Genomic DNA, 25,297 nt, shown 5'->3' on the forward strand with positions numbered 1-25,297 from the left:
CTTGGAACGGTCCTCCCCTACAAAGGTTTTGTGGGTTCCACCAATGCAGAGAGTGGTATGCGCGACCGGTCACCAACACTAGGTCTTTTAATTGTCCTTGAGCCTGGTTCCACTGCCGTGCTAAGCACTCCTGAAGCGGACGCATTTGTAGTCTCGCTGGAGGGACTATTAGGATGCAGGAGGCCATCATGCCTATCAACTGCAGAAACACCCGTGCTGGGAGCGATGTTCGGGGTCTGAATTTCTGAATTAGCGATTGAATGCTGTTGATTCTTGCTGAGTTTGGCTGTGCTTTTACCGCCAGAATGTCTATTGTCACTCCCAGGTACTGTTGTATGTGAGCGGGTTGGAGATTAGACTTTGCGTAGGTCAATGAGAATCCGAGGCTGTGCAGGATGTGAATAGTGCGAGACATGTGGCTGGCACATTGCTGGACTGACTTTGCTTGGATGAGCCAGTCGTCCAGGTAGGGGTAGACGTGGATATGGTTTCTCCTCAGGTGTGCCGCTACTGTCGCTAGGCACTTGGTAAACACCCTGGGGGCTGTTGTGACCCCGAAAGGTAGTACCTTGAAGTGGTAGTGCTGATTTTGTGTGGTGAACCTGAGATACCTCCTGTGCGCAGGATGTATTGGTATGTGGAAGTATGCGTCCTTTAGGTCTAGTGTTGTGAGGAAGTCTCCCTGAGTGAGCAACGGCAGAACTGTTGTAAAGTGAGCATGTGAAAATGTTCTGATAAGATATATTGGTTTAGGGGCCTGAGATCCAGTATTGGCCTGAGAGACCCGTCTTTTTTGGGTATTAAGAAGTACAGTGAGTATACCCCTGTACCCTGTTCTTGTATGGGGACGAGTTCTATGGCTCCTTTTTGCAGCATGCTGAAAACTTCTTGCTGCAATAAGTCTATGTGCTCTGCGGACATTGGACGGTGTCCTGGGGGTATGTTGGGTGGAGTGGAAGTTAGCTCTAGACAATTACCGTACTGAATAAGTTGTCTCACCCACCTGTCTGTGGTAATGCTCTCCCAGACTGGCAGGAACGGTTGTAATCGCCCCCCCCGACCGGGGTTACATGGTCCGGGGGCAGTGACATTATTTATATAATTATACAATCTATTGGCAAGAAAAAAGGGTCTTAGTATTAATTTCTGTATAACACTATACAGCATACAAAATAATATAAAGTGTAGTGTAGAGTGAGCGGTTGTCCTGTCACAAAAGGCTACAAGGTATTGTGTAGTACCAAATCTCAGACTCTTAAGGTAGAATCTGTGCTGGGCATTTACAATCATTTTTAGGTAACTTTGTAAACCCGGAACAGAGGGGATTTGACAATAAGCAGTAACGCTATATTTGTGTTTGTCTTCATCACTTCTAGCACAGTCCATAAGCGAGATATATCTCAACTTCAAATCAATTTTACCAATGTCTCGTATCGATATTGGATCCCCTTTATTAAAATCTATCTTGCAATCCATCAGTAAGTTCTGAATGTACTCAAGCATGGGATTTTTTTCCAATTATAGAGGGCCAGGCAATCTTTCATTATATCTATTGTAAGTTTTGCCTCATCCTTTGCCCACAGCCTTCGCCAGAAAGTGAGACCAGCTATTCTAATAATATCATTTATGTATGGTACGGCCAGTTCTCTATGTACAACATAGTTGGCTGTGGAGCTAGGTACTGCCAGAAGTATTTTAAAAAAACTTGTTTTCTTTTGTTTGCAGGGAGTCAGTACTTACTCTTCCCCATATTTCTGCACCATAGCAGATCCCAGTCACACACTTTGTTCTATACAAAGTAAGTATCTCCCTAACTGGCTTGTTTCCCATTTTAGATGAGAATCTGAAAATTCCCTCGTCTACTCTTAAAAATTTGAAATTACTAGTATCAATATGTGGTCACAGCTTTCCAAACTTTTCATGTTGTGGACACACTTTTTCGACACGCATCAGTTCGCGACACAGTAATTCAGTTTCACTAGCAAACCAGATGTTAAATTAACTGCATATAAGTGATAAGGACAAATACATGTGTCATAGAAATTGCAAATAACGTCCTCCCTACGAACATCCTCCCTACCCACCTACGGCAGACCCAAGACCTACTCGCCTTCAGAAGACTCCTCGAGACCTGGCTCTTCAAGCAGTAGCGGCACCCCCTCCACTCAGCTCCTTGAGACCCACACGGGTAAGTAGAGCGCTTTACAAGTACTCCGATTGATTGATTTAATCAGAACACAATCTGGAAAATCTTTTGTTCCTTTTTTTGTGCTTTTACTCCCCATTAGCTGAATAGCAATCTAGCTCTGGGTATTGACATACAGCTCTTTTGGGATAGATGCAAAGTTTAGGATAGGTGTCATTTAAGTTTGCCGAGGGAGGGGGGGGGAATTGTGATTTTTCCCGGAGCGGTATTGCATCTATGCCTATGCAAATACTCCCATTTTAAACAGGAGCCTGTCACTATTGAAAGCCAAAAATGGCTTTATTTTTACCTTTCGGCTGTGTAGAATCTTGGAATTAGCACACAAAAATGGAGCAGCCCTGGTAAATTACCCATAAGTTACCTACTGAGTGTTGGTAAAGTAATACCAACATGTGTGAAAAGGGTGTTGATAGCTAAGTGGTGACGATAATGATTCTTGTTGTCCATTCAAGTGACCATGTTGCCAAGGCTTCCCACTATCCCACAAATCACAGGAAGTTTGGCTGCTCAACATCTAGCCATGTGCCAGACAGCGTAAGGTGGGTTGACTGCAGCCAACAGTAGACCTGTTTCTGCTACAACTACATGAATCCAGCCGCCATGCCTCCGCTTGTCACGCTCGTTTTGTGGAAGAAATGCCAATTTTTCTTTTAAGTAAATTCGCCAATTCTCCATATTGGTAAACCTACAGTCAGCAGCACCACAACACTTTAGACTTAAAGGCCAGTTGTGTTCTAGTAGCATAGGCACACATGACCAACAAACACAGAAACATGTACTGAGGCAGAAACATGCAAACAACGAAACACTCATGTACCACTGGACTACTCCCTTACATGTTAGTACTACATTTGGGCTGAGTTCTTCACTTTTTCCTACACTCCAAACAGCATGGACAATGTTCACAAACTACCTCATCAGTCTCTTTGACAGAGCGCTGGTCACTCACGTGCAGTCTGCTAGGCTGCAGCGCCCCGGTATCTCCACTGTTCAGGCACAGCACTGAACCAGCTGCCATTTTATAAAAGTCAGGCTGGCAGTTCGTTGCAGCTCTGGTGACCCACAGTGGTGCAGCCATTAGTTTCTGCAATTTACAGGGCTGTCTCAGGGGGGGTCTCCCCCACAGATCACACTCTTGTGGCAGACTCCTGCAGCCACGGATCTCTACAGCGAAAGTGTTGCATCCCTCTTCCATCAAAGTGACGTGCCCTGTGCGTATGGCAGGCGACGGCTGATCACGCCCACACCTCCATACACCATGAGGCACCATTTTGCGATGCTTCACCTCTTCCACAGGAACAGGTACTGCATCACTAACATGCACAGTACCATCCTGGATGATTAATAGACCGCGTCTCGTCGTCATAATTTTAAATAATACAAAAAATTGACACAAGCGCGACACACCCACACATGGCAAGCGACACAGTGGAATGTCGCGACACAGTCTGGAAAGCTCTGCGTTAGAGTATCAGAGCTCTTTACAGGGATTACATGTTGTATAAACATATGCCAGACAATAAGAACATAAGTAGGTATGAAAGGAAGTGAAACACTTGGGAATGAACAGGGTGTCTACAATTTTCAGATCGAAATGTAGAGAAATCCAACAATTACATATGTGGGAGTACAGAGTAAGTACAAAGTGGACAGCAGCCGGTCCGTCCAAGGTGTAGCAGCAGCAAATGTAAATCAAGGCCACTGAAGGGTGTGTGCAATGCATGAGTTATGGGAGGAACTTGCTCATTAGGAAGGTTTTGGCTTCCTTTTTAAAAATTGACAGAGGGAATTATTCTGATGAAGGGCGGCAGCGAGTTCCAGATTCTTGGTGCGACCTCAGAGAAGGCACAATTGTACGATTTTTTCTTTCGAAAGCGGGGTGGCTGGAGCACAAGGTATCTGGCGGACCGGGAGTTTCTGGCTACTCCAGAAACCATGATTTTCTGTGCAAGATATGCAGGGGATTTAGTGGGTAGCGCCTTGTGGGCGACACATTCCAGTTTGAGTTGGATTTGATTATATATCAGACAAAGGGACTCAAACCGACAGACATGAAATTAGAATCTTTCAAACTCTGAGTGGCTGCAGCATTTTGCATTATTTGCAGCATTTTCAAAAGTGAGGAGGGTAGGTTTAAATATAGTGAACAGGAATTATCCAGATGCGTCTCAAAGATCACTATGGCTGCAGATTTTTTCTCTTCCTTTGTGAGAGGAGGCAAATGTTTTTTCAAGATCCGAATATGAAAAGGGCAGAACGAGGCGACAGAAGATAAAAGGTAGGATAGGGACAAAGACCTATCAATCTTTACTCCAAGACTTTTCACTACTGGAGAAGGTGTGGACAAAGACTTCATTTCACTAGGAATCAAAAGAGATTAGAATTTCCATTGATGACCAAAACCTCAGATTTTTCATCACTGAGCTACAGGCAGTTACCTCTCTATAGAGTCAAGATGAAAAATACACAAAACCCTGAAACGCTCAGTGAGATTTCACATTATCATCAAGGCAAAGAAAACTTTTCGGCTGCTTACATATAGCATGTAAAACACATTTTAACTAAATCTGTCAGCAAGGGTGCTACTTAAATGCTAAACAGCTGTAGACAGAGAGAGCAGAGCCCTGGGAAACTACACATAGGGCAGGGGTTTTATTAGTAAAAGATGTCAGCGCTCCGTTAGAAAAGATTGTATTGAGCAGTCTGCCAGACCTGCTGCTGCGCCACATCTTAAGAAGATGGAATGGTCAACCAGATCTTATCGCAGCAGAGAGGTCTAATAAACCCAACATGTTAACTTGGTCTTAGATCCAAAGATGGGTAATTCACAATGGAGATCAACGTTGATTCAGTGTTGGGCACTGGGTAAAAGCTTGATTGAGAACAGTCTAGATGATGTTAATTGTGTAAGTGAATCCAGGGACGTTTAGCAACTTTTCTTCAATTATTTTTGGACAGCTTGGCAACAGAGAGCTTGGACGATAATATATAAGCTCATTGGGATCAGATTAGGTGTTTTGTTTTGGCTTTTTCAAAGAATGGCCACAGTTGCCTATTTCAAAGTGCCAAGAACTTGCCCCTGTACTAGAAAGGAATTTATTGGGTTTAAGAGGGGGCAGCAACAGTGTTGGTCAATGGCTTAAATATTCTATAATCCATGGATTTAAATATGAGCAAAATTTCAGCTAAGCAATATAGGCACACAAACCCTCCTGAGATAAGTCAAAAGGAGTCAACTTTGTTGGGTTTGTTTCAGCCATTTGAACAACCGCTGGAAAGCGCCCTGTGTAGATTTCCTGACCCTATGTTAGAGATTCTATCTGAACAATATGAATTTAATTGATCACAGAACGATTGGGAAGGAATTAACCCAGGAGCAATCTTGGACATCACAGATAGTTCTGTCTCTAGTGCAAAAACGTCTTTCTGTATATTCGGTGACACATTCATGGTTAGAATAATTCTTTTGTCTGGCCAATAAAACTCTTTTTTTGTAGGCCAATAAGACTTTTCTAAATTCTGCTTTAGCTGAACCATCATAATTTCCTCTTGAGGCTCTGTTCAATTTAGAGAGTTTAGTCTTTGCTAATATTCATTCATGGAATACCAGGATGCAGGTTTATAACTTAAAACCCTGTTTAGTAAACAAAGGGGCACAAGTGTCGGCTGCCTTCATTATCCATTTGAAGAAAGAGGTACATTAAGCCTCAACAGTATTTTGATGAAGAAAAATAGAATCTTATAGGGTCCGTTTTAAAGGCATATATGGCTAAACACAGATTGTATGGCCAAACATGGAACAGGCTACAGCCTTTTAATGTGTACGAGCTCATGCATGCAAGGCGGTCACTAGCTCAGAAAACGCTACGTCTTTGCCACTACCCTGAGAGTCAAGCTCCCAGTGATAATTAATCTTGTAAATTATCAACAGATGCGACAACTGATGGTAACAGACTCCACCCTCTGTTCCAGAGGGAAGAAAATAAATAGGATGGGTGTTGCCACGTAGCTAGTGTTGACCAAACGTATGTTGAGCTTTTGGATAATCTGAAATTAAGCACAAATATGAATACAATACACATCATGGTTATCCGCCCAAAAACTACTTTATTCAGATTTTTTAAAACATTTTATTAAGGGCAGCCATATTAATAAGGTCCACTCATTTTATTACTTTATTACTTAAGTGTCCTTTTTGACTATTAGTTGGTCGCTACTTGTGAAATAAAAAAAATCTACAACTGGGCAGGGCTATTCAAAGTATTTTTTAACTCAGTCGAGCCCTTAGGACACAAGTCAGTCCCTGCCATGGTCAAACTGTATAATGCCAATTGCACCTTGATTGCTACTTATGGATCCAATGTTTGGGGAAAGGCTTCTGTACAACCACCTCAGATAGAGGAGAACAAATTTATGAGAATTTTGTTATCCTCGCCCAATAATGGTGCTTCAGAGGTGGTATGTATAAAATTGGGCTTGAACTACATCATTGATACAATACAGTTGTGCCCTTTGCTGTTAAAGCTTAAAATTTGAACCAATCCACAATCAAATTTTAATCGACTTACCATGGGAGACTGCCTTGGGCTGGATCGTGCACTGTTAATATCCTGGCTAATAAAATGTAAAATTGAATTTTAAGGCCCTTGGTCGACCTCCGCTATTTGATCAACCTACTAGGATTACTAAGCAGGCTGCCAAAAATCTGAAAAACTTTACCAGACCTGCAGGTCTAAAGACTTGAATAACCTACTCAACCTAACTGTAACGCATTCGACTCAAAAACTAGTCTCCAATTGTGTGATCCTAGGCAAAAGATTTATTCACAGACACCTTTTTCTTAACTTCTACATGAGACTACATTCAAATAGTTAAGCATGTGTACTGTACCCCCCAAAAAACTACTTTGATTTATTAGGCTAAACATTCACTTTAGAAAATGCTCTAACTTTTGCAGTAAGAAAGTTAAAAGTAAAAACTACTCTCCATGATAAAATATGCAGTGATTTGTCAGAAGACATAGCCCGACATGTGGCCTCTGTCTTTAAACATACAGCAAACCTAAGATAACAAGCATTGAAAATGCAATAGGTCTCGCATTAGAAAAGTTGGAGCTATTGGTCTTGTAAATGACAAATATTTTATTTATTTGTTGGTTTTTAAAATAGCTAAATTGATAGCTTTGTCATTTACAACGCCAATAGTTATAACTTTCGCGAATGTGACACCTATAGCATTTGGAATGCAACATGTTTTGTATTTACGTGACATAGATGGCAGCTCTGGTCGTTAGGCCACATCTCTAGAGAGCAGGAGAGTGCAGCAGGGGAGAGAAGCACAGCAATGCAATAGGTCTCACATTAGGAAAGTTTGAGCTATTGGTATTGTAAAGGACACATTTTTCATTTATGTGCTTGTTTTGAAAATTGCGAAATTAATAGCTTTGTTATTTACAATGCCAATAGTTTTATCTTTCGCAAATGTGACACCTATTGCAACACAATATGTGTTGTAGCACTGAGTGGTGTGAGGGTGAGTGGGTGTGTGAGGGTGAGTGAGGGTGAGGGTGTGTGAGGGTGTGTGAGGGTGTGGGTGGGTGAGTGAGGGTGAGTGAGGGTGAGTGAGGGTGAGTGAGGGTGTGTGAGGGTGAGTGAGGGTGTGTGAGGGTGAGTGAGGGTGAGTGAGGGTGAGTGAGGTGGTGAGGGTTAGGGGGTGAGAGGGTGACAGTGTATGTGAGGGTGAGGGGATGAGGGTAAGGGTGTGTGAGGGAGAGGGGGTGATGGTGAGAGGGTGCGAGGGTGAGGGTGGGTGAGGGTGTGTGAGGGTGGGTGAGGGGGTGTGAGGCTGAGTGAGGGTGAGAGGGTTGTGAGGGGTGTGAGGGTGAGTGAGGGTGTGTGAGGATTAGGGGGTGAGGATGTGAAGGCGCGTTTGGCAGTGTATGTTTTAACGCTCGGAATATCATAATTAAACGTACGTAGCGTCACCAGAACTAATTTTGTTTAAAAAAAAAAAAAAAAGTAATAAAAAATTCGCAGTCTGTTGCTGTCCTTGCAAATCAGAGAAACACTGCACGGTAACAATTATTCACCTTCCTTTAAGTAGAGTACCTCGTCGGCCATCTTGGATCGGTTATTGATACCGAGGTCCAAACCATGTAGTTGGGGAATCTTACTAAGCCCTCTTTTTTATATCTACGGGGCACGGTAAGCAGCCAGTTCTAAGATGGCAGCTCCTGCGCGTGGCCCGCGTGTGGGCTCGGACTCTGACAGCAGCGAGGTCCTGCAACGTTTTCGAGAAGCGACGTGGGTGGTGGCACCGGTGCGAGGTATCGTGGGGAGAAAAGGGGTGCATAGAAAATGTGGATGTGTTTGTACGGCGCTCAAGCGTTGAAACTGAGAAAGGACCAGAGTTGCAGGCAGAGATACAGAGGGTTAATCTATGTCAACCGACTGCAGCTGGTTGCGTCTTATTGTGGGAAATAATGGAAGCGACCAGGCTGGAATGGACTGCTTATCAGACGACCGTTTTGGAGTTTCATGAATTACGTCAAAGGGGTGTGACCGTGATGTGTTAATGAGCGTAATAAGCGGTGCAAAATATTGCTTACGGCCGCAGAACAGTGGTGGTCGTAATTCAAAAAGTTGAATGTTAACAGGTGTTTACGTGCTTGGAGTGGAGAAGAATGGTAATTAACTACATGCATACCTTGTAGTTCGTTTTACTATACTTTTTTAAATGTCCACGTCCTGCTAATACAAGATGGACCGCTCTGTCAACAAGAGAATGCTGTGCTTATAGCTGGTGTAGTTGATGTAAGAGAGCAATCTGTTCTGGGTTACCTAGCGGCCATCTTGGAGTGATGCAAAGTCACAGATAATGTTTAGGAAGGTGTGGACTTTGTGATCGTTGAATGAGTTACGCGATGAACGATCAGATTTTTTGGGGACAAAAACATGTTGCAAAAGAAACGTGTAGGAACTTTGAATGAACCCTTACCTTTGTTTGCACAAAGGTTTATATTCTCTACAGGATGCGAGTACAAGTAGGGAAGGCAGAGAAGGGGAGGGGGGAGGAGAAATGCGACACGGCGGGCAGGGGAGGGGGCGAGGGGGGAGGAGAAATGAGACACAAACAAGACGGAGGGAAGGCAGATAAGGGGAGGGGGGAGGAGAAATGCGACACGGCGGGCAGGGGAGGGGGCGAGGGGGGAGGAGAAATGCGACGTGCGGATGAGGGAACTGATGTGCACGCGCTTTTAAGCTCAATGCGCATGCGCATTGAGCTTAAAAGTCACGGGCACTGCAAGGAATCGCCACGATTCCTTGCAAGTTAGTTAAAGAGTGGTTAAGCCCCCATAGTCTCGCAAGCTCGATGCGCATGCGCATCGACAGGCGAGACCTAAAAAAAAAAGGATTTCAAAGGCATCTTTATTGCTCATTCACTTTGTAAATGAGCAGAACCCCTCTTCTTTGCCTGCTTGCCAGACAGAACCAGTAGGCCTAAAAATAGCTTGACATGATAAACTCTTACTCGCTATGGCGAGTAGATTTCGCGATGCCTGCTAAGGTTGACTTAGCCTGGACCAGAACGCCTTTGTCCTACAAGTATCCTGGGAGAGAACCTGGAGCCTTGTCAAAATTGCGAGACACACAAGGCGGATACAAACCACCAAGTTAGTTGAATCTGATCTTTGTTATGTGTTATCTAGCTATTTGACGAGGTTCAGGATGAATCTCTATCACTATTTATTGAAAATACGACAGGCACGGTCAAAGGCTTCAGACATTGGCCCATGTTAGTGTGACAATGTATCAACAGGATATTTTGCATTTGATTATGTTCTGCCCTATGTATAGTATCTTAAGGAAACATTTTATCTGTCCAATCTTGAGAATGATGAATTTTAAACAGGTCAGACTGGCACTTTTGTGCCTACAACGTTTACTGATGCGTGTTTCTCCCTAGGCCCATTGTGGTTTTCAAGCCTAATCATACACATCGTTGGCCACTTTGGTTTTGCACATGTTACTCAGTACCATGCTTGCCTTTGTTCCACATTGTACTTTCACAAGGAACCAGCACCTGTTTTAGTATTTTATTATTTTCCTGGGATTTAGTCTGAACAGTCTAGACAATGTCAAACATTGCCCATTGTTATTCTCTCTGGTCAGACACTAGCACCTAGACATAATAAAGGAATGCTACTGCTGTTTTGAATATGCATATCTTGTCATATAACGGAGGACAGGGGTTCTGGAAAAACACGCCCACAGAGTAAAGGTCCTGAGACGAGAGTGCAACGTCAGCTAGTATATAGAACATCCATCTATGCATGCTGAGGTACGGGGCAGCCAGTAAAACCAGAGACCTATACTATAGAACTAATTTGCTTTAGTAGTACTTGATGGGGTAGGCAGATCTGTCAGATAACATGACGGAGATTTTAATTTTATTAACCATGCTGATTTAATTTGTTTTCTAATTGTGGTGCAATTATTGCATCGTAGAGCACAATAGTTTGAATGAACACTGCAAACTTCCTTCGTGTCTTTCTTATGTTATTGTGGACAAGTGAGAGAGCGAAAGTGTGTGAGTGTGTCCTGTTAACATGATCCCTGAGAGGATCAAGAGTGTTATGTTCTGGGGTGCCAAATCACTTTCCTCTCTGGAAAGGTTACGAGGGCAAGTAAGGCACTATAGCTAGCCGGACTCAGGCACACAGATCCTAAAGTAGAATGGTGACTCAGTCCCCTACATACTGATGTTGTATGGTCCCAAGCATAGCTCTGTTCCTGAAACATAATCCCTAAAACACTATATATATACTAAGACCTATTACTATGCAGCAAGTTTCCTAGCAGGAGCAGTTAGAGCAAGGAGAGCATTAGGCAACACAAGAGTATGTATTTTTTTTATCCAATTTTGTGCCTCGGAGTATTCATTTCCTATTTTGCATCTTATACGGTTAGATTTTACTTGTACCCTGTATTGGTGTTTGTAATGTTTTGTGCAAGTAATTTTTTCTTTTATTGCAATAATCTATTTTTTACTCCTGCTTTTATGGTCTGTTTGTACAGAATAAAGCTTGTGATGAATACCGAATAAATGGCCCCTCGTTTTAGCGTCACTTGTACCAATTCTGTATTTTTGATGGTGCTCACAAGATAGCTTGTTTCTGAAATACCTTTTTTAAGAATCATTGCTACATCACCTCCTATTTGATTGTCTGCTTTGTTCTGAAAGAATACATTATAGCCATTACGAACAGTTAATAATAGAAAGTCTCCAGTATATTTCTCAAAAAGCCACGTTTTAGAGAGAAGCAAGGCCACGAGATTAACAATAATTGGCATCTCATACAATTCAATTTCATTTTAACCCTTGAGCGGGTGCTTATAAAAGCGGAGTTAATCTTAATCAATGAAGAGTATTAGTCAAAACGCCTGGCAATAATTTGCATTTTGTTGCATTATCTGCTACATACCAGCAACTTTCAGGGTTATAACTGAGTCGATAGACATTTAAATAATGAAATTTCGAAGGTTTCAGTTGTTCAGAACCACCTAGCAGAATGGCTAACCATTTGCCCTGTCAGGGCATGGATGGGTGCAGACAGGCTTGCCTTTAGCATGCCACCGGCACAAACTGCTGCAAGACACAGCTGCTTGCTTAGTATAGCAGGTTGATTCAAAGCGCATCCTCAGAACAGCCATTCGCTGGAAAGAGATGCCTACTAAACAGAACACCTTTAATATGACCAACTGCCACACAGGTTATACTCTGTGCCCTAGTACAGCTCAACTACCTAAAGTCACAGATTAAAACAATAATTTAGATAAGTAAGGAACTCTTAAAAAGGACAAAGGGCATAAAATAAAATCAAACTGAAGTGCTGTTAAACAGCTTATAAAATATGAAATGCCACCTGTCTTTCCACAAGAGAAAAGGTTGACTATATAGCCAATGCCTGCAAACACAAAATAATCCCTTCTTAGCTCAATGTACACTTTTACCCTTACAAAAAAGTACTGGACACCAGCAATATATTTTTTTAATCGTGCTAATTCCATTTAAGAAGTGTAGGAACTGTGGTCATGAGAGGATAATTTTGAACATTCGTTCTTTGAATGTAAATATATTGACCAATTATGAGATGGCATAATCCGTCATATAAAAGGACCTAAAACACATATTGATTTAGGATTTGAAATACTCAATATTTTCACAGCCCCTTCTGGACCATCTCTTCCAGAACCAGCCCTCAGGGTTATATACATCTTATGTTGATCATAGTAACGCAATAATCCTCATGAAGTGGAACTATCCAAACATATTTCAATCCACACATGGTGGGCCTGGCTCATCTACCAATGAGGACATCACAATACACTACAGTCTACTTCCTATTAGAAACTTGAGATTTCCTGCTACCACTATGTGACCCCTTAGAGCAGGGTTCTCCAACGAGTAGATAGTGAGCTACTGGAAGCTCTCAGGCTCTGCTGTGCAAGGTCCATCCAACTAATTAGATTGGTTGAATATATGCATACTAAAACTGAGAAGCAATTATTCAAGATGGAAATGTGTGTTTAAAGAACTAATTAGCTGATGTTTTGAGAAAAAGTGATTGGGTTTCCAAAGTAATTTTTAAAGCAGATATGCGAGTGATAAATCATGCAGCATTGGGGAGACTTATAACTATTATTGTTACCTTAGTGTAGGGGGCATTGAAGCTATGGCTGTTATGCATTACCCACGGAGGCATTGCACCTTGACAAAGCCTTTTTTCACATTACCACTGGGAACCATGCCTGATGCACAGAGTTGATCACTACTAGTAATTCTGCATATGGTGGCCAGTAATGTAAAATTGTTTGATTTGGTCCCTATTGCAACAGTATTAAGATTCGTAGCTTGGAATGATTTTCAAAGAATACAAGTAGCTCTTACTACAGAAAAGTTGGCGACCTCTGCCTTCGAGAAATACTTGTAGAAGGTGACCCTCCTTAATTTTACCTGCCTCAAACCAGTAACACCACTATCCAGGGCATGAGCTTGTCCGCACACTGACCACTTTACAAAACACACATCACAACAATATTGTTGTCCTAATACTATTGCATATTGTTAAGTCTTGTCACTTGATCTTCCAGTGTTTACTTTTCTCACAATATCTTGGTTACCTTATCTTCACTGATGCCTGATACATTTATTTAATCTCTAGATTAATTCATTAATATTGTGTTTCTTACAGTAAGCTATTCAAAACCTAATCTTTCTATTGTATACAGAGCCAGAAAGCTGCTAAATCATGTTCTCCTCCCCTATAACTCAGATTGTAGGACACAAAAATAGATGACCAGTTTTTAACACCAGTAACATCACAGCAGAATTGCTATGAAAAATAACTCCAATATGTTTGGCCTTTTTATTTTAATTAAGCACGGAACCTATGGGGTTTGTATGATGCTCAACACAGTACAGAGAACACTAAAATCTCTCTCATCAAGAAAAAGAGGAGCAGAAGAGGTCGCTCACAAAAGACTATTAGAAAGGCCTCCCGTGCAGCATATGATTCACAGGCCATGTAATGAGTAATTAGGAATAACAAAAAGTTTTCATTTATAAAGAGATTCCAGTCAACTACAGGAGAACCTGGGTGCTCAGATGTAGAGGTACCTTTTTCCTTTCTGGTATATTACTATTTCTTTGCACTGGCTAAAAAAATAAATTCAAAATACAAAGCAAAGTTGCTATATAAACTTAAAGTAAATAACACACATTTTCCCTGAAGATTAACCAGAAACGAAATACACTTATGGATTATATATATATTTTTTTTATGAATTATATATATATTTTTTTAAACAAACAAAAAAAAACACACGGACATGCTTAAATAATATTTCAATTCAGTGCATGTGAAACAAGAAAACTGTAACAAATTTCATCTGGGTTATTATGCACTGTTGCGTTTTGTTACTCAGGTTCTTAAATGCTAGATTAAACATATTTGCATGTTAGCAAGAGATCCCCATCACGGATTTGGTCATATTTAGCAAAAAGCATACAGTAGGTTTAAAAATCCTGTATCAAAAATAAGCTTTTTTTCTAGGCAAAATATGGCTTTGGTACTAATCTGTGACTATCTTCTGAAACGGGTCAAGGAACTAAACTTCCAATACGCATTTTTATAGCTGGAGTTAAGGGATTAAAATCTCCATGAATAAAAAGTTCGATCCAAACGAGATTGTTGGCTTAAATTGTCAAAACTATGTACACACAGCTCCAATGTTTGTTAACCAACACAAAATCAGAAATCGGCATTTATCTCTTACTCTATGCAGACTTTCAGAACTCAAGTCAAAAGATATGTAGATATTAACAGTTTTGTTAGACATACCATTAGCACATCACCGCCTCCTAAAATCAGTGGAATTGACTCCGCCTGGATGTCTGTGGGGAGACTACAAAGAATGATATCAAGAATAGTACAAATGAAAAAGCAATAATAATATAAATGAGATTTTGCAGAATGCACAAATGAAGATTCACAGACAAGTGTCTGTTTTTAAGAATACAATCTGCAAAGCAGATTGATTTTCTCCACAAAATCATTAATAGTATTGTTAAAAAATGTCAAATACATTCCACCTCATCACAGCACCATCAAAGAAACCGCATCAATTGTCATGGAAGTTAATCTAGATGTACGTTCCCCAAAGAATTACTGCAATGCATCCTCCAGCAAAAAATCCACCGTCCGTGTTGATTTTTTACTCATGAACTCCTCTCTCTCGTATACTTACCCTGCACACTTCCTCTGTGCTGCTTTCACCATCCTCCTCCCACTGGATTTTTTTTGTATCCCCGCCCACTCCTTTAGGTCTCGCCTCTCAATGCGCATGCGCATTGAGCAGAGCGAGACTATAGCGTCTTAAACAGACTTTACCCAACTGGGCGATTTGGTGGTGTGCCCGTGCGCTTTTAGGTCAATGCGCAAGCGCATTGACCTAAAATGCGCGTGCACATTATCAAATCGCCATCTGTTCCCTCAGCCGCACTCCTCCCACACCTTTGAAGTGAAGCTTAGCTTCACTTCAAAGGCCCCTGCTGCTTAACACCCTCATCGCCGCTCTCCCCGCTCCGCCCCCTCCCCTGCCCGCTGTGTCGCATTTCTCCTCCCCCCTCCCCACAGCAATGCCCTCCGTCTTGTTTTTTTATTTATTTTTTTTAAACTCGTTTTCATTAGGGATGGTGCTGTCTTTTGTGGTGTGTAGGTATCACTTCCCATGAGAAACCATGTTGAGGCCACATGGAAGTGTCCATCTGCTTTGCCAACACTAGATTTCGAGGATCAGGAGCCCAGTATCTGGGTGCTGGAAACACGGACCTGTAGGTCTTGCTGTTCCAAGTGAGTCTGCACTCTTTCAGCAGTCACAGCTGCCCACACTGCGTCTCCTCCGCCCCAGGCCCCCTGAGACAACCAACAAGAGGCGGTTTGTACAGCTGTGCAAACTCCATGCGGGCAGGTACATGGGTGTACAATGCTGGCTGCCTTCTCCAAGGGGTACCTGTGCAGCCCCCCCGCCCGCACTCTCCCACCCCCACTCGAAAGACCATAACATAGGAGACCACCGTGGCCGGCGCGGCTCCGCATAGCATCGCACTTTAATAAGTAGTCTCACACCTCGGAGGACACGTTCACTCCTTTGTCACTCACACGAGGTACCAGACTCACTCCTACGAGCTCACTTGCGTGACCTTAACACCAGCACCGGCTACCGCCCACCCCCAATTTCAATACTCCACTGAGCCGGACTTACACGTCACAGCTTTTGCTCGGTACTGTACTGAAGCGCTCGAGGTCCGGAACTGCAGCCTGCACACCGGACACGGCTGACGAGACCGGTCGAGAAGTCAGCCAAGCCTGTGACTTCTATAAATCCACCCAGTCACACTTTCATCCATCTCCGTGTGCTGCCACCCCTACCCATCCACCCTCGCATGCAGGCACGCCCATCCAACCATATATTCATCCAAGTATACACCTATCAACTATAAACGTATCCATGCATCCATTCACCCACCCATTCACATTTGCATCCATCCATGTGTGCATCCATCCACCATCACCTCCAAATCCACCTCCACATGCACCATCACATCCACATCCACCGCCACATCCACCATCACATCCACCATCACATCCACCATCACATCCACCATCACATCCACCGCCACATCCACCATCACATCCACATCCACCGCCACATCCACCATCACATCCACCATCACATCCACCATCACATCCACCATCACATCCATCACATCCACATCCACCGCCACATCCACCGCCACATCCACCATCACATCCACCATCACATCCACCATCACATCCACCATCACATCCACCATCACATCCACATCCACCGCCACATCCACCGCCACATCCACCATCACATCCATCATCACATCCACCATCACATCCACCATCACATCCACCATCACATCCACATCCACCGCCACATCCACCATCACATCCACCATCACATCCACATCCACCGCCAGATCCACATCCACCGCCACATCCACCACCACACCCACCACACCCACCACCACCACCACCACCACCACATCCACCACCACATCCACCACCACCTCCACCACCACCTCCACATCCACCATCACCTCCACATCCACCATCACCTCCACATCCACCATCACCTCCACATCCACCATCACCTCCACATCCACCATCACCTCCACATCCACCATCACCTCCACATCCACCATCACCTCCACATCCACCATCACCTCCACATCCACCATCACCTCCACATCCACCATCACCTCCACATCCACCATCACCTCCACATCCACCATCACCTCCACATCCACCATCACCTCCACATCCACCATCACCTCCACATCCACCATCACCTCCACATCCACCATCACCTCCACATCCACCATCACCTCCACATCCACCATCACCTCCACATCCACCATCACCTCCACATCCACATCCACATCCACCGCCACATCCACCTCCACCGCCACATCCACCGCCACATCCACCGCCACATCCACATCCACCGCCACATCCACATCCACCGCCACATCCACCGCCACATCCACCGCCACATCCACCGCCACATCCACATCCACCGCCACATCCACCACCACATCCACCACCACCACCACATCCACCTCCACCACCACATCCACCACCACCACCACCACCACCACCACATCCACCACCACCACCACATCCACCACCACCACCACATCCACCACCACCACATCCACATCCACCGCCACATCCACATCCACCGCCACATCCACATCCACCGCCACATCCACCACCACATCCACCACCACCACCACATCCACCACCACCACCACCACATCCACCACCACCACCACATCCACCTCCACCACCACATCCACCTCCACCACCACATCCACCTCCACATCCACCACCACCACCACATCCACCACCACCACATCCACCACCACCACATCCACATCCACCACCACCACATCCACCACCACCACCACATCCACCACCACCACATCCACCACCACCACGACATCCACCACATCCATCCACACCCACCACATCCACATCCACATCCACCACCACCACCACCACCACATCCACATCCACATCCACATCCACCACCACCACCACCACATCCACATCCACCACGACACCCACCACCAGCACATCCACCACCACATCCACCACCACCACCACCACATCCACCACCACCACATCCACCACCACCACCACATCCACCACCACCACCACATCCACCACCACCACATCCACCACCACCACGACATCCACCACATCCATCCACACCCACCACATCCACATCCACCACCACCACATCCACCACCACCACCACCACCACATCCACATCCACCACCACCACCACATCCACATCCACCACGACACCCACCACCAGCACATCCACCACCACATCCAACACATCCACCACATCCCCAACCACCACCACCACCACCACCACCACCACCACATCCACCACCACCACATCCACCACCACCACATCCACCACCACCACATCCACCACCACCACATCCACCACCACCACATCCACCACCACCACATCCACCACCACCACATCATCCACCACCACATCCACCACCACCACCACCACATCCACCACCACCACATCCACCACCACCACCACCACCACCACCACATCCACCACCACCACAACCACCACCACCACATCCACCACCACCACCACCACCACATCCACCACCGCATCCACCACCCCCACATCCACCACCATCACTTCCACCACCATCACTTCCACCCCCACATCCACCACCCCCACATCCACCACCCCCACATCCACCACCACCACATCCACCACCACCACATCCACCACCACCACATCCACCACCACCACATCCACCACCACCACATCCACCACCACCACCACATCCACCACCACCACATCCACCACCACCGCATCCACCACCACCGCATCCACCACGACCACATCCACCACCGCATCCACCACCGCATCCACCACCGCATCCACCACCGCATCCACCACCGCTTCCACCACCATCACTTCCACCACCATCACTTCCACCACCATCACTTCCACCACCATCACTTCCACCACCATCACTTCCACCACCATCACTTCCACCACCATCACTTCCACCACCATCACTTCCACCACCATCACTTCCACCACCATCACTTCCACCACCATCACTTCCACCACATCCACCACCACCACCACATCCACCACCACCACATCCACCACCACCACATCCACCACCACCACGTGTGTGTGTGTGTGTGTGTGTGTGTGTGTGTGTGTGTGTGTGTGTGTGTGTGTGTGTGTGTGCGCAAATGCAATGTTCTTGGATTTTCGTCACAATAAAATACACTGAACATAATCTTCACAAAAGTTATTTACAAACGTTTAAGCTATTGCCATTATAAATTACAATAACTTTTATTTAAGTATTAATTATTTATAAAATTAAAAGCCATTGTTATTTGTAATATCAAAACATCTAAGTCACGTAAATACAACACACACTGCATTACAAATGCTATAGGTGTCACATTTGCGAAAGTTAAAACGATTGACATTGTAACTGACAAAGCTATTAATTTTGCTATTTTTAAAACCAACACATAAATAAAAAAAGGGTCATTTACAATACCAATCGCTCAAACTTTCCTAATGCGAGACCTATTGCATTTCCAATGCTCGTTACTTCTCCCACTTACCCAGACCCCATTCGCTCCTTAATTGCCTCCCCCTGACCCCCAGCGGTCCGAGTTTTTTCAAGATAGTTTTAATTTATTTTTAAGAAGGATGCAACCAGTGGCAGTGTCAACTACATCATCATGTCCTTTTTTCCTCTTTTGTCCAATCCTGCACACCATTGGCAAAAACATGTTTTTTGTAGATGCTGTACAGCATCCGCAAACAGCACTGGCAAAGCCAATAGGTCCAAAAGGTGAGACCTATTAGTAATGCCAATGCTTACTGGTTTTATGTCAGCGACTGTTACAAATATATGTCATTATAAAAAAATAAAGGTTACAGGGACTTTAAAACAAAACCGTAGAAATTTTGCAGCTCTACTTACCTCAAGCAGCTACAAGTGCCCTAAAGTAACTATAACTCACACCCACCATGCACAGTTCTCATCAACATTTTTTGGGGAAATATTACAGTGATATGATCAGTGATGTAGTAGAAGATGTCATGACTGATGTGGGATAATTAGCATTGCATGGCAAGGGAGCAAGTTAAGGTTACCTTAAGGCACGAGTTCCAGTTTCTTGAGATAAATGTAACTATAACTACTGAATTTCTATGGTATTGTGTGTGTAAAATCTGCACCCAACTAGAAGATCCCTGTAACCTTTGTAACGCATTCTTCGGACCCCCATCTTTTTCTCGGCCCTGCTTGTCGAATTACCACAACACTTTTCAGACAGCAGCTGAAGTGAGTGGCAAACTAGTTTTGAAAATTTCGTGAAGATCTCAAACTGCGCCAAAGTTATTAGCAAAACAAAAAATGCTTTTCCTATAAAAACTAGCGACCGCCGCAATGTAGGGGGCGTGGCTAGCAGCCAAGCATGGCGGCTACGTAGCAAAGGAGCTCTCTGAGCATCGCGGCTCATGTAATACATCCGTAACACTTATCCGGATACATCCGTAACAATTATCCGGATTAATCCCTCCTGAAGAAGCGGATCCCGAGTTCTGGGGAAAGACTGCATCATTTGACCCAACCCCGGTAAAAATCGGTTGTCGGGAAGCGGTCCAGCCGTGAACAGCCGGAATAGGGCCTTCCAGCACTGCTGTAACACCGGCCTCGAGTTGAAACGGGCCCCAGCGGAAGTGCGACTTGGACGGCTGAGGGCGGCCACATTGGGCCGGAACTCCGGAGGAGTGGACAAATACAGCCGACTTCAGAAGACCACACATGCGATACCCTGGAGAGAGGTCCCACCATCTCCTGGCCTGCAACACGGGGGTCTTTGCCGGAGTATAAATCGCCCCGCTGACAATACGGCGTGACGGCCTGCAGAAAACCTGACACCATCCCCGCGCAGAGACACGGATGCATAGGCTCGGTAGGGCGAGAAGATACAGAGGCGCATCCCCAGCTGTGAGGTAGCTGCTGCGGCCCGACGACACTACCGCAGGAGTAATCGCGGTGCACGCACCGCATCAAAGCATAAGCAGCGCCCGGTGCACCGTGGCGGGCCTAATTATTATCAGCGATCGAGAACCTACGGAGGGGCACAGGCGACACCATCCGCCGATCAGCCTGGACATCGGTGGCGGAGACGGGTTACCATACACCGGCTCAGTAGGCGGCAAGAGGCGTAAATCGTCGCTACCAGACTTGGAGAGACTCTGGCTCCGCAGCGCCGGCAAGACAGACGCGGGGCTGAAGCACAGCTCAGCATCGCTTGGGACACCTTTGGCAGTATGAGTGGCCTGCTGGAGTGAGGGGGGAAATCAAAGCGGTTGGGAGCGAATAATAGCGGCACACCTTGTCAGATGTCTCCTCCCACCCCCACCCCCATTGTCTACATAGCGGACGGGTGAGCGGCCCACACGTGAGAACCGCAGGAGGACATAACGGCGAGATCGCAGCCGAAGGAGCACAGTGGAGACGCGGTGGGGTGACCCCGCCCGCCCTGTTCGGACAATCGACACCATTGATGCCCCAGCATCCCGGGCGGAGAGGCTGCCATACGCAACAGGTCAGAGACCCGGAGGCATCAGTCGGGGGGCGCAGCACTGTGACGCGGAACGCACCCGGAGAAGCAGAGTAACCGGCGATCTACTGAATGGTGTTTGTTTGACCTCCGGGCAGGACTGCGTTGTACAGGGGGGCCCTACCTGTGAATATAGACTGATCATACCTTTTGTCAACTAAAGACCAGAAGACCTCCAGGGACACTAAGTTTTAAACGCAACGACCATCTACGGGAGAACCGTCCCTGCGCGATCATTTGTCCCACACGGTGCAATTCGCTGCGACTCAAAACAAGCATCATAATCACCGGCTCAGTAACTGGTGTACAGTGCTTCACACACCGCGCCAGGTAACATCGCTCATCATATGTAAATGTAAATGTAAATGTAAATGTAAATGACGGGCAGAGGGCCCAAGAACATGTCGACCCAGGCCAAGCTCGATAAGTACGCCTACGAAAAAAATAACCCACCACACACGGAGGAGCGCACCCCCACGTGTAAGGGTCAGGAGACAGAGGGGGCCAAAAAAGTTACACTGGAAGACATCATGAAGACTCTTTCCAATGTCCAAACAACGGTGGGCTCTCTCTCTACTGATGTCAATTTATTGCGTGCGGATTTCCACATAATGTCTGAACGGGTGGCGCAAGTGGAAGTGGTCACGAAATCACTCGTAGTAGACACCTCGGAACTACAGATAGCAATGGAACGCATGGAGGCTGTGACCAAGCAATTGCAAGCAAAACTGGATGATCAGGAAGGACGCTCACGCCGGAACAATGTGCGAATCCTAGGCATTCCAGAAACAGAAGGTAAAAGGGCGATGGACCTCTACATCGAAGACCTCATGAAGACTAAACTGCAGCCCAAAGGCCTGTCTCAGTTCTTTTCGATAGAGAGAGCGCACAGAATACCCGGCGGAGCACCGAAGCCGGGTGCCGCAATACGTCCGGTCCTGGCTCGATTGTTCAACTTTAGAGACAGGGATGTGATTCTGCAGGCGGCAAGAGTTTTGCCACCCATCAAACTCCAGAACTCAACTCTGGCCTTCTTCCCAGATTATACGGCAGAAGTGGCGCGGCGTCGCAAAACCTTTTTCGAGGTTAAGAAGGCCCTGAGGGCAAAGGAGCTGCCATACTCAATGTAGTTTCCAGCGAAATTGCAAGTTGTGGCCGACGGAAAGACTTGGTTCTTCGACACGTCTGAGATAGCGCAGGACTGGCTCGACGGATGGAGACAAGTGGAAGCACCTCGCCAATCTAACAGAGGACATCGAGGCCAGCATACCGGAACCCATGCAGGCGCTCGGACGGAAGGCCCGACAACTCAGGACAGAACACCCGAAGGGGGAGAGGGGGTCGGAAGATGGTGGGCAACCGCCGGACTCCTGACAACCCATTACTCCGCAAGGTAACTGATGAACATCTCTGATGTCGAGAAGACGACCCTGGGACTTAAGACTGGGTGAAGCGGAGTAAGGTGAGCCGATGCTGTTACGAGACTCTTTACCCCCACAGGAAAGTTAGATGGTTTGGGATGGGGTTAAGCACTCTGCGAAGTTGGGGAAGCGGGCGGTGTTATGTCCGTGGAGCAGGAAGGCAAGAAGCGGGGAGGGTGGGGGGAGCTTTGTTAGTTTTGGTTCAAGATTCACACGCTAAGGCACACTATATCACGAACTACACATACAGATCCACGGGTGGCGGCGAAAACATGCTACCGTAGGTGATAGGAAGACAAGGAACGTTCTTAAGATCACATGATGGCACAACAATCACACACAGCAGCCTCGGATGACACGGCACGCCGCATGGCAGTGCCCTCCCTTCGGCTGCTCACTTGGAATGTTAGAGGGCTGGGAGACAAAATAAAGAGAGGGTTGGTCCTACAAGCAATCAAACGACAGGGCCCGGCACTAGTGTTACTACATGAGACACACCTCACGGGGACAGCATGTCGTGCACTAGATAGGCGAGGCTATAAAATGGTGGCACACGCGGAGTTTACAGTGGGATCACGAGGGACGGGTATCCTAGTGAAAAGAACCTCCCCCTTTATTGTTTTGCAACACAAAGTGGACGATCAGGGCCGATTCGCGGCAGTCCATGGGCAATGGGAGGGTAGACTCCTAAATGTGGTATCAGTCTATGTTCCCCCAGCTCTCCACTCCATAGCGCTACCTGCGTTGTGAGAGTTTCTCCTGAACCACAATCATAGGGGGGGGGGGGGGGGTACTTCAACGGGATACGGCGCAAGACACGTTTCCCGTTCGTATGCGCGCGTCGGGACATTCTGCTTTCCCGGGCTTCCTGGAGGCATTGGGACTGGCGGATGTCTGGCGCCACAACCACCACACAACGCAACAGTACACATATCACTCGCCGGTGCATAATAGTCTGTCCCGCATAGACTATTTTCTGCTATTAGGTAATGGATTGAGGGACGTAGACTCCATAGACATACTGCTGAGGGGCATCTCTGACCACTCCCCAGTGGTACTAGCCCTCTCCACTAAAGAAAAGACACACGCAAGAATATATCCCATATACCCCAATTATTTGACGATTCCCAAGATCAAGAAGGACCTTAAGTCGGCGACCAAGTATTATTTTGCTGAAAACACATCAGTGCCCGCTCCCTCGATCCTGTGGGAGGCATACAAAACGGTTCTGCGGGGTAGCGCAATCGCGTCAATCTCAGGACACAAACAAACATACCGGCAGGAGCTCTCGGAGCTGGAGCTGGCGCTTCAGGCGGCAAACACGGCACACGTCTGCCCCCATGACGGAATCTGCACACACGCTGAAATTGCGCCAGCAACAATATCAAGACCACCTCAGGACACAGGTCATAGACAGTACATCTAACACAGCACATAGAATCTATGACATCGGAGACAAGGCAGGGAAAATGCTGGCTTGGTTGGACAAAAGACGAGGGGGCAATTAAGGCATACAACACCTCTATACCCGAGAGAGGCAATTACAATCACACCCGGAGAATGTAGTACACACCCTAGCGAGACACTTTCAGGCAGTATATACTCCAGAACATGAGGTCACGGCACAAGCAGCGATGGCTTCCCTAAACACCATAGACGTTCTAACGCTTCCACCAGAGGCAGTCCATGAACTTGAGGCAGACCTGACAGTTGACGAAATACAGCGAGCGATACAGGCGATCCAATCCGGGAAGGCTCTGGGCCCCCAACGGGATACCCATAGAATGGTATAAACTTATGTCCGATACCCTTAGTAAACCACTGTTGGCAATGTATGTAGAGAGCCTGGCGAGGGCGGAACTCCCACTAGACCAACGTACCGCAACGATTGTGGCTATACCGAAGCCCGACACACCTCCGGTGGAATGCTCCTCGTATCGCCCTATATCCCTCCTAAACGTGGAAGACAAAATTGTAGCGAAACTACTGGCCAACAGACTAATGAACCACCTACAGCTGCTGATCCACCTGGATCAAATCGGGCTTCATGCCCCATAGGAGCCTTAATCTTAGGCGGGTACACAGGATAATGGCGCGAGCCCCTTCCCTGTCCGAGGCTGCGGTGATCCTTTCATTGGATGCTAAGATGGCGTTTGACCTAGTGGAGTGGGAATACTTGTTTGCAGTCCTAGCCCATATGGGCTTTGGCCCTAAATACATTGCTTGGAACCGACTCCTGTATGCCAACCCTATCGCCCAGGTCACTGCCAACGGATACATCTCGCACGCATTCCAGCTGGTGAGGGGAACTAGTCAAGGCTGCCCCCTGTCCCCCTTACTCTTTGCCCTGGTGTTGGAGCC

General features: G+C 46.2%; 1 protein-coding gene across 1 annotated transcript in view; it reads right to left on the reverse strand.

The window, feature by feature from the left end:
* The window catches only part of DDX1 (DEAD-box helicase 1), a 344,760-nt gene that overhangs the window by 286,061 nt on the left and 33,402 nt on the right, over positions 1-25,297 (reverse strand). The window contains exon 3 of the mRNA XM_086926316.1: positions 14,610-14,673. Coding sequence (XP_086782442.1) covers positions 14,610-14,673 — 64 coding nt within the window. The remainder of the gene's footprint in view (positions 1-14,609; positions 14,674-25,297) is intronic.

The sequence above is a fragment of the Lissotriton vulgaris genome, chromosome 6, assembly GCF_964263255.1.
Source record: "Lissotriton vulgaris chromosome 6, aLisVul1.2, whole genome shotgun sequence".
NCBI classification, from domain to species: Eukaryota; Metazoa; Chordata; class Amphibia; order Caudata; family Salamandridae; genus Lissotriton; species Lissotriton vulgaris.